Raw genomic sequence first — 10,345 nt, forward strand, 5'->3', positions numbered from 1 at the left:
TGATTACTAAGATCAGGTAATCGACGGGCCACTGCAGTGTATGACACGTCCCGATCGTCGTATCCGCTGCGACGGCTGGTTGCCTAAACCCTACGGCCTGGTACCAGTACCCAAGGCATTGGCCTCGTCTTCGGAGTCTGGGACGTTGTTACATGAGCAGTTCACAAGGCTACCGTCAACCATCCAACTAGCCCCAGTACTGCATTGCTGGGTTGCCCAGGCACCGCTTTAAAGCGGAAAGAAATTGTCGTTGATGAGACATATGGGTTTCCGCTATCCTCAAACTCTCGGCCTGTCCTCCGTACTGCCGACGTGCAACCAATCGAGCCTGTCGATTTAAGCAACCCAGAAACGTATGGCGTCGCCTGCCGACTTTGCACGCTCTCAGGAGGTTGGCGATATGGAAGAAGCGCATAATGGTGGAGGGTCGAACGAGGCCGTGCCGCGCCCAAAGAGGATCGCATGTATTTTGTGCAGAAAGAGGAAATTGAAATGCGACGGCAACAAACCGAGCTGCGGGACATGCTCGAGGCTCAATCATCGGTGTGAATATTCGGAAGAACGAAAGAAGAGTGGCCCGAAGAGAGGTTATGTCAAGTTACTCGAAGCGCGTCTCAAGCAGGTTGAGAACCTGCTCGAGTCGAGGGAGTCAACTGCGGCCACATCCTCTGCCGCTTCACAAATGTCGAAGGGATCAGAAACATATGCGCCCGGTCCATCGATGCCCTCAATGGAGATACCCTCTTTTGGAGACGCGTCTATGTCGGACCTCATGCAGGATGGTCCATTCCCCGATCCTGCCATGGGTGGGCTCGACGACTTTACAATGGATGCTGGGAATGACTTTTCTTGGGAAATGATAGGCCTAGGTCTGGAGGAAGCATTGCCCCCGCGGGAGGTCATAGACGAACTGTGAGTTGTTCCGAGACTTGACTAGTTGTGCTTGCTGACAGTCTCAGGAATGAGATATACTTTGAAAAAGTCCATCCGTCACTACCCATGATCCAGAAGGCTAGGTTTCTCGCTTCGATGGATCTGGCACCTCACCTGCGGCCACCGGCTTGTCTGAGGTATGCCATCTGGGCAAACGCCTGCGCAATCACGCCCAAGTACTCTGCCTCCACACCGCACTTCTACGAGAGAGCTCGGAAATATGCCGAACTGGATGAAATGAGAGGCCTTGGAGAAAGCATGATCAGCGTTAGTCATTGCCAAGCCTGGACGCTGCTGGCTTGTTTTGAGTTCAAACATATGTATTTTCCGAGGGCTTGGATGAGCGTTGGGAGAGCCGCGAGGTTGGCGCAAATGATGGGATTGCATCGACAAGATGGTGCTGGACTCGACGTCAAACAGACCTTACCTCCTCCACGCGATTGGACTGACCAGGAGGAAAGGCGACGAACCTTTTGGATGGCTTTCTGTCAGGATCGGTATGCCTCTGTTGGGACTGGGTGGCCCATGGTCATCGATGAGAATGATGTACGTGCTATCGTGAACCGGCTGTGATGGAGAGACGACTAACCAATACTGTTGCAGATTCTTACCAATCTTCCGGCCAGTGAGGAGGCTTTCAACAAGGGTCAACCGGAGCCCACACTCTCGTTGGGTGACCTCCTGAACGGCGACGGGGCTTCGTCAATCTCGTCCTTTGGAGGTATCATCCTCATGTCGACCCTATATGGCCGCAATCTCACTCACCTTCACCGACCGGAGAAACAAGACAACGATCACGATCTCAACGGACCCTTCTGGAAGCGGCATCGGTCTCTGGACAACATCCTCTTGAACACATCATTATCGTTGCCTCCACATCTCCGCCTTCCAGCCGGGATTAACGATCCAAACACGATATTCCTCAACATGAACATTCATACTGCAACCATATGTCTACACCAGGCCGCCATATTCAAAGCCGACAAAAACCGGTTGCCCGCTCAAATCAGTGCCGAATCCAAACGACGTTGTATCGTAGCCGCGGATCAAATTACCAGCATCATGAAAATGATCAGCCATCTGGATATGTCTGTGGTAGGTCGCTCGCGGCGCTGTTTGCATTGAAGATGTCATGCTAAATCCAGAGGCAGATGAACCCATTTCTTGCCTTTTGTCTCTACGTTGCAGCCCGAGTCTTCGTGCAATATCTCAAAGCGCGAAAGGATGACGCGGCTGTCAAGTCCTCATTACAATTTTTGTTGAGTGCGATGCACGTCTTGACGGCCAAAAATCCGCTCACCGAGTCTTTTCTGGTCCAGCTCGACGTCGACTTGGAAGGTAGCGGTCTGAACGTTTCCAGCAATGTCTTGCGCTGGAAGTTTGGCCATCGGCCACCGGTGAGTATCAATGATGACTGCTTATATGATACGGTCCCACTGACTTTGATGTTTAGGCCGAAGTTCCCGCTAATACAGATGCCTTGAAATGCTCCCCGCTTTTCGAGATACGTGAAAGCCAGCAAAGACTTAATCCCAAGGGTGTCAATCCCCCATGGCCACAGGAAATGAACAGCATCGCAAATGCCTTGAACAACCCGTTCCCACGCTTATATGCTTCCGGAGGCTCTAGTAGTAGTGGCCGGACAGGCCCGGCGTCGTCGATTGCTGAAGGGTTCGACGGCAGCAGTTTCGATCTTCCTCTTCACTCACTGAGCTCCGGCACTTCTCCTGATACCTCGCACCAGGAAGGCGGCTCGAGCAGCAGACAACATTCTAACCAGCCTACACCACCCAGTCTATCCCACCAGACCTCCTCTGGCACCTCGTATACCTCTCCGTCAAACCAAATCTTTGGTGGTCAGACTCACTCCGCCAACGATTCACAGCTTCCGAAGCCCCAGCAGCCCCAGCAGCAACAACATACTTTCGGGCTCGCCGGGGGTGGTGGTGATTCTTGGCACAACAACATGAACCCAGCAGTCTTCCAACGAGCAAGCCCACCAACCAATTCAGGTCAACAGCAGCAACAGCAGCCATCCGTGGACTTTGGGAGTGCGGGCACAGGTTTAACTCCTGGACCGACGGGACTCACGCCCATGTCGGACTCAATGTGGCCTTCGACTGGGCTGGTGGGCGATGCTAACGATTGGATGTTTGGATGGACTGGGTCGACGCCGCAGCCTGAGCAATGACAATGACACTGACAATGACAGATTCTAGGTCAACCAGCGTCTGGGATGGCATCTATTTGGCCGGTGTACGAAAATGGTTGGTGAGGGGCCGGCGCAAGAATTGCCAGCTTTTATTGGGAGGCGGAAGCGTAAGCGTGTACGAGAAAAAGACCGATTGATGATACCCTTTGCATACTTTGCGACATCTTAAGTCTCGAATATGAAACATGTGTGACCTGATTAAGAGCAAGGTCCTCCTTTTGGAATTGTCCTTTTGTAGAGAACGTCTATGTCTATGTCTATATTCGCCTGTCGGGTCTGACTTGTGGCCGAAATTTCTAACTTTCTTTTCTGTCCTTCTTTCTTTTGCACGCGGCTTAACCGCTGCGTGTTGCCTTCCAGTCGTCCCAGATCGGATCAAAGAGCAACCAGAACGCGTAGGAGCATATAAAATGGATTTGGGCTCGGATCAATAACACGACTTCCAGCTCAAAGTCGGCTCTGCTCTTGGAATTGCACCTGTTGCGTCGACTGTTGTGGACCGCTGTTTGCCGTGACTTCAAGTTGGCCCGGGGCCAAATGCTTTTGTCCCTCTTGAGCGGCCGTCTGGACGACCTTTGCGAATTCCGCATTCACATCATGCTCCGTCAACCACGTCGTACTCGGCCTGTTTGTCATCTTGAGTCTCAGGGCTTCGTCGGAGTCTGGTGTTACAGCCGCTTTGCTGCCAGCAAGGACACTTTTGACGAGTCGCTCCGTATGCGGCCGTCTGGTTTTCTCATACAAAGACAATGCACGATGGATGTCTATATCCTTGACCGTCAACCTCCTCGTTTGACGATGGGGATGGTCGAGAACAACGTGTCGGAAAGCCAAATATAAAGCCCAAGCATCATCAAGAGCAAGCGAGCCGCCAGCAGCATGCGCTCCGCCATGCGTATGAGCCGCGTCGCCTACCAATGTCACGCGCGAGTCCCCGAACACCCAGGTATCTAATGGCTCGCCCGCGAAATTGGGGTATAGGCGAACGTACGGTGTCGCGTTAGCCAGGGCCTTGACGACTGAGTTCCAGTCTTTGTAGAGGTCGCGGAAGGTGGATATGTTGCCTTCTTGGTCCCAGGTGACCTTCGGCTCTGAGTCTGACGCTGAGCCAGACGCGGCACCATTAGAAAGTTGACTTGGATCAAAATTCCCAACCGTCGTAAACATATTCTTTCCCAACCTCGAAGCAAAAAACGTATGTTTCGGACCCCACCAATGCGTCGAATCGGGCGGCAAATCAGGAATCTTCTCGTTGGCGACCAAAGACGCATCAAACGTCGAGCGAAAGAACGTCCGTCCCGTCCAATGTAATTTATGGTCTGGACGGAATGTCGCGCGAACTTTTGAGCGCAGGCCGTCGGCGCCGATGAGAATGTCACCCTGGATGCTTGTTCCGTCCTGGAAGAAGACTGTGACTGGTTCTGCTCTGGTGGTGGTACTGCCACTACCATCGTTCTCTCTGACTTGCACCGATTCCACAGCCTTGCCTAGATGGATATTGTTCCTCGGCATATGCTGCAACAAAGCTTCGTGCAAGTGAGCCCGGTGGAAACGGGTCGTCTGGTGGTGTTTGGAAGTGACGTTCTCACTGAACCGGTCCACGCTGACGATCTCGTTGGTCTTCCAGTGTCGGTAGATCATGGGGAGTCCGGCTGGACCGCGGAATCCAATGTCGTCGCTCAGGGCATTGGTCACGCCCAGACGTTCTAATGTCCGTAATCCGTTCGGGCTCAAGGCGATGCTGGCTCCGATTTCTTTCAGTTCTGTTGCCCGTTCGTATAGTTGGATGTCGAGGTGAAGTAAGCCTTCGAATTCTCGGTTGAGTCTGGACAGAGAGATTGCCGTGGCTAGACCGGCGATTCCGGCTCCTGCGATGATGACTCGGATCTTGGTTTCGTCGCCCATTGTAGATCGATTTTTTGGTGTCCTCTTTTTCCTTTTTTTTTAATGGCCAAAGGCTTGGGCTTGTGGTGTCTTGTCCGGCAAGTTCAGTCCGGCACTTACTTTCCTACCTGACTATCCAACCCGTGCAAACAAAAACACACTTTTCTGGGTCAGACTTCGGGATGATGTTTGAATAGAGTGGTGCGGTACTGTACTCGAGGATTTGCTTACTACATATATGCCATGACCCAAGGCTGGCTACACGGACATATGCGTGCACTCTGAGGCTTCGGTTATTGTTATTTCGACATCGTGTTGGGTCGTTCTGTTTCCAAGTTCGTTAAACCGTAATGGGTTACTAGTAGAGTCAGGATAATGTTCAATCTTGGCTTGGTATCACGCAATATCAAGGGTGCAAGCACGACAGATGCAGATGGCCAACGTAAGGCAATAATGTGTCAGTGTCACTTCCGCGGGTTATTCAAAGGTGACCCTACCTGTACTACATGGCTCCAGTCACTGCAGTGCACGAGAGGACGAATGGCGGGACTGTCTGCAAGTGAGGTCCAGATAAGCCCCAGAAGCGTTGCCCAAGAAATGCTCGTCCCGAAAAGCACCGCTTGTAGGACTGGTCAAGGAGACCCAAACAGGACCCTATGGCGCGATCCTCGCGGACCCGCGGACCGACCATAATTGCCGTTTTGGGCTAGAAGGGGGCACGCCATCCGTCCTGTCTTCCACGTCGAGGCCCTTCTTCACAGTACAAGTTGTATGGACCTGAAGCTGTTGTCGGTGCTGAACGGCAAAGTGCCGGTCGTCTGCAGATAAGATAGCTGGTGTGGAACAGTACTCCAACGGCCAATGGCTCGTCGATCTCCCGGCCGTTTTGGCGTGAACTGTGTGGTGAATTCAAAAGCCGGGAGCATGGTAGGGACAACTTCCCGCGCTTGTCGTCGCCAGGGGATGAGAACATTCGGATCTGCAAGCACGCAAAAATCGAGGCGTGGTGGCGGCAAATCGCGAGATGGGAGCCGACAACAGTGATCACCTGCTCCTCATACCCTGGATAGTCTTACCGTGTGGCCGGAACGACCGATGGTATCTTCATTGAGCATCCGCATATAAACCCGGAGGCCTCTTTGCATTTATCTGCAAGGGATACTCGCCGTGCCGTTGAGAGCTTGAAGTTTCGGTTTTCGGTTTTCGCCGGAGCGGTGACTTCTTCCAGACGGACTGGTGACAAAGAGGAGACAGCATCGGCCGATCTTTGCTCTCAACATGGCTTCCGACGACAAAAAACCCAATGTGACCAACGATGTTGCGTCGGCCACAGATGGCGAGGCAGACGTCGTCAGCGTCCCCAAAGTACCGCCTCGGTATGCCGACGAAAGCTTCAAGCTGTTCTCCAAAGTCCAGGTGGACGATCCGACGCCGGAAGAAGCCTTACGGATCAAGAAGAAACTCATCTGGAGGATCATCCCCTTTCTCTGCGTCGGGTATCATCTGATGTATGTGGACAAACAGACGGTGCGTCAGCAGCAACAAAAGCTATCCTTTGGTGTAGCACGACAAGCTGACGCACAAACCACATTATACAGCTGGGAAGTTCGGCCATTCTGGGCATTCTGAAGGACAACCATCTCAACGCCAACCAGTATAATTGGCTTTCGTCCATTTTTTACTTTGGCTATCTCCTTGCCGAATGGCCCCAGAACTGGGCTCTGCAACGGTTTCCTGTGGGGAAGTGGTTGGCAGCAAATCTCATCTTGTGGTAAGTTGACAACTGGAATGAGATAGATGGTTTCATCTCTGTGAAATGGGGATTGTGCCTTTTCTGGGATATGCGCTGACTTTTGTGATGCGGTTTTCAGGGGAGGAATCGTCTTACTTCATATTCCCTGCCAGAACTTTGCAGGGCTTTTCGTGGTCCGGTTCTTTTTGGGCACCGCTGAAGCATGTATCGTGCCTGCGTTCCTGTTGACCCTTTCCATGTTCTTCACCTACCAAGAACAGGCATGGCTCATGCCGGTCATGTGGGCTGCCGGAAACTCGAGCCCTATCACCTCCGGCTTATTGTCTTACGGTGTCCTTTGGATCAAGACCGGCCACTTTGCACCGTGGAAATGGTTCATGGGTATGTTGTGATCCATATTCACCCCACATTGAAGAACAATTGACAACCCGCCGATTGGGTCTTTTTGGCGACAGAAGCTAACGCCTGCTGAAAGTCATCACCGGCGCCATAACCGTCGTCTTCGGCGTTGCTGTCTGGCTGTTCTTCCCAGATAGTCCTCTCCATGCGCGGTTCCTGACGCCGGAGGACCGTGCCAAGGCCATCCTTCGAATCAAGGAGAATCACTCTGGGATCGAACACAAACGCTTCAAGAAATACCAGTAAGTTATCGGGTCTGACTGTTACTTCGCTGCTGGGTTCTCAGTTTGCATCGCTGTTTGCTTACCGTTGGCGATGACAGGTTCATCGAGGCCGTCAAAGATCCCAAGACATGGCTCTTTTTCTTGCACGCATGGAGTCAGGAAATGGCCAATGGACTCACCAACCAGTACTCGCTCATCATCAAGTCATTTGGATTCTCAACGTTGCAGACTACATTACTGGGCTGCGTGACGGGCCTCGTGGCGCTGGGTTCGCTTGGGTTTGCAGCATTCTTCCTCAATAGGACGAAAGACTGTCGCGCATGGATCTCCGTGGCCGCTTACGTCCCCGCAGTGGTGTCCAACATCCTCCTCCTGGCCCTGCCATGGTCGAACAAATGGGGACTGGTCACCGGTATATGGCTGCGGTCGACGGTGGGCATCCCATATGCCGTGGTCATGATCTGGGCGGCCAACAACTCGGCCGGCCATACCAAGAAGACGACCGTGATTGCTCTATATCATGTCGGATATGGTCTCGGGAACATCCTTTCGCCGCAGTTGTTCAGACCTAGTTGGGCTCCAAGATACTATGCGACATGGGCTATCATCCTCGTGGTAAGTGCATGGCGCGATATTTGCCATGTATTTTGCAGCCTCAACTGACCATCCTACTGTCTAGGTCGCTTGCATCATTCCGGCCACCGATATCCTCGTTCTCCAATGGTATCTCGTCCGCGAGAACAAACGCCGCGATGCGCTCGAGGCCGCGTCCAAAGTCGCACACCGTGGGATTGTTGAAGATGTCGAGGTTGACGGTACCAAGAGGCAGACCGTTGTGTCAAACAATCAGCTCGATTTGACGGATAGAGAGAACTTGGAGTTTCGCTATGTTTTGTAGAACGGGCGATGGTGTGACGGTACATTTACCGCGTGTACCGTGTGCTGTGAGACATCGTATAGCTCTAGCACCACGCAGCATAGGATCGCGTCTGGCTTCACCTCGACACAGTCAACTCAAGCAATGAAGCATTGAACCTTTCCGCCAATGCTTCGGAAGCATCAGGTCAGATACAGTGGTCTCAGGGCCATGGGTTATGTAGCAAAATAGAGCTTCTGTGCCCGTGCAGATGTACACTTGAAATGGTACAACCAACGAAAGACTTGAAGTTGATGCAATGTACGGAGCATCATGTGACTACAGTGTCATGTGACCAACCTCACTGTGCAAACTGCGCAAAGTGCTCAAACTCTGCGTAATCCGAGCCTTGCACGTGTCTGCTGAAGAACCTCGGCAACTCCACTTCGCAAAAATCGGTGGATCTACAACTATTATCGTTCGATTTTCACCCATAATAGTGGACTAGTTGTGGTACCTGCATCGCCTCGTCACGTCCTTGGAGACACCGACTATAGAACCAGAAATTCCATCTTGAGATCCGAGTCAGGCCACCACACCGGAGAGCATTCCGAACAGGTTTGGACCAGGCTGTTCGAATCACAGTAGATCGAATCTCTGCCTCAGCGTCGCGGATATTGAACATCCAGCCATTTATGTTGAGTGAGAGGTGAACCCAATCTGCCATATCCGAGTGCTCCGAAACACGGTCATTTCAGTGCAGGTTCAGCTTGTGTCCTGTTCTGCCGCGCAGCGCTGTGCTGCATTCGGATTGCCATGAGCGATTTTCCAAGCAATGGAGCAGTCAATCAGTAAGTGGGCGATGTTATGTTTCCGAAGATAGGGGTGGGTGGGTTCGTCTTGACATGTGAAAGTGAATCTCACAACAACAATGTACATGTGCTTTTTGGACACCCAAAGTCAAGTCGGAAAAAGAGGCCCTTGCATGTCATATCGAGCATCACTGAACCTTGTCCCTTACCCTACTGTACCTTGTCGTCCGGGAGTTCCAACACTGGCAAGGTGAGTGGGCCAGAACTTACCTGTCCTGTCCCGAAGTCGTGGTATTCTGGAGCGACTATACAACTGTTAGTTACTCTTCTACCAGTTACAGTGGACACGGGGTTTCCCTTCAGGCCGCTACAATATTCTGGATGAAGATAAACGTCAGCGTTACTTCAGTACTTTCTTGACACCATATTTTATCCGCCATCCATCTACTGCCCCTGGATTACCAACAGAAAACAGGCCATCCTTTCTGACCGTGAATCAAGCGGTCAATCAACCAGCCGTCAACAACCGACTCCCTACAGTCTATTCACTTATCTGCTAAGCCTTACCGACCACATCGACTGGGAATACTTTACCCCTACTCTATCATATACCACACTACCCAACACAACACCACACCACAGCGATCAAAGTCTAATTCACCACCACCACCTCAATTCGAAAGTACAACGGACCAAACCAAACCTCCAACATCGATTAAGTGAAGTTCAAACAGCCGACAAGCTCACACACGCATTGAGCAGGTGTAGTTAGCCAAGCCACAAAAGAACAAAGAACATCACTATCACTATACTGAACCTAGGTGGTCCATTCTATTCCACTGCGGAATCATCATGGGATTTTCATCCGCATTATTCGCCGCTGCCCAACCAACCCCAACACCAGCAGCAGAACCAACCACGACCGAATCATCATCATCACTACGGTCCGAGGACACACACGACGATGGCCATGGTAATGCCACGACGTCTCCAGACAAGTCCGCCGGCGCCGGCAAGTATAATGCCTACACCTACATCTACCCCTGGCTCGGACCCGACTATACAAACGGCAACATCAGTTTCGAGACGCAATTCCAGGACTGGGAGATTGAAAACCCAGCCATAGCACTACAGGAGATGTTGGGCGAGGTGTGGAGGAAATTTGTGGATGGAATTCATGCCGAGTTTAGCCTACCTATGTTCATGTCCATGTCGCGTTTTGGTCATGGCATCTCCTCCACCAACACCACCACCACCACCTCCTCCTCCTCC

General features: G+C 52.0%; 4 protein-coding genes across 5 annotated transcripts in view; 3 read left to right on the forward strand and 1 right to left on the reverse strand.

Moving 5' to 3' along the window:
* Window positions 1-355: 355 nt before the first annotated feature.
* HMPREF1120_04213 (uncharacterized protein) lies at window positions 356-3,124 on the forward strand (the record flags this gene model as incomplete). Its single annotated transcript, XM_009158327.1, has 5 exons — window positions 356-912; window positions 960-1,479; window positions 1,537-2,028; window positions 2,085-2,330; window positions 2,387-3,124. The coding sequence occupies 5 exons, from the start codon at window positions 356-358 to the stop codon at window positions 3,122-3,124; spliced, it is 2,553 nt and encodes an 850-aa protein (XP_009156575.1).
* Window positions 3,125-3,274: 150 nt separating this feature from the next.
* HMPREF1120_04214 lies at window positions 3,275-8,539 on the reverse strand. Of its 2 annotated transcripts, XM_009158329.1 has the most exons (3): window positions 5,527-8,539; window positions 5,245-5,387; window positions 3,275-5,189 (listed from the first exon to the last, which is right to left on the reverse strand). In XM_009158329.1, the coding sequence occupies exon 3, from the start codon at window positions 5,048-5,050 to the stop codon at window positions 3,593-3,595; it is 1,458 nt and encodes a 485-aa protein (XP_009156577.1). In that variant the 5' UTR covers window positions 5,051-5,189; window positions 5,245-5,387; window positions 5,527-8,539; the 3' UTR covers window positions 3,275-3,592. The 2 variants fall into 2 exon arrangements, with proteins under 2 accessions (XP_009156577.1, XP_009156576.1); XM_009158328.1 differs by having other exon boundaries at window positions 3,275-5,387.
* On the forward strand, window positions 6,308-8,303 carry HMPREF1120_04215 (MFS transporter, ACS family, allantoate permease; the record flags this gene model as incomplete). Its single annotated transcript, XM_009158330.1, has 6 exons — window positions 6,308-6,556; window positions 6,628-6,800; window positions 6,901-7,163; window positions 7,258-7,423; window positions 7,504-8,020; window positions 8,085-8,303. 6 exons carry the CDS (start codon window positions 6,308-6,310, stop codon window positions 8,301-8,303), a joined length of 1,587 nt encoding a protein of 528 aa, XP_009156578.1.
* A 235-nt stretch (window positions 8,540-8,774) lies between the features above and the next one.
* Window positions 8,775-10,345, forward strand: part of HMPREF1120_04216 (uncharacterized protein) — a 2,019-nt gene continuing 448 nt past the window's right edge. Inside the window, exon 1 of the mRNA XM_009158331.1 lies at window positions 8,775-10,222. Coding sequence (XP_009156579.1) covers window positions 9,926-10,222 — 297 coding nt within the window. The 5' untranslated portion in view covers window positions 8,775-9,925. The remainder of the gene's footprint in view (window positions 10,223-10,345) is intronic.

This window comes from Exophiala dermatitidis, assembly GCF_000230625.1.
Source record: "Exophiala dermatitidis NIH/UT8656 unplaced genomic scaffold supercont1.3, whole genome shotgun sequence".
Taxonomy (NCBI): domain Eukaryota; kingdom Fungi; phylum Ascomycota; class Eurotiomycetes; order Chaetothyriales; family Herpotrichiellaceae; genus Exophiala; species Exophiala dermatitidis.

What these genes read in the sequence shown, in the direction of transcription:
- HMPREF1120_04214 (XM_009158329.1), bottom strand. Translation starts at nt 5,050, where the DNA reads ATGGGCGACGAAACCAAGATCCGAGTCATCATCGCAGGAGCCGGAATC.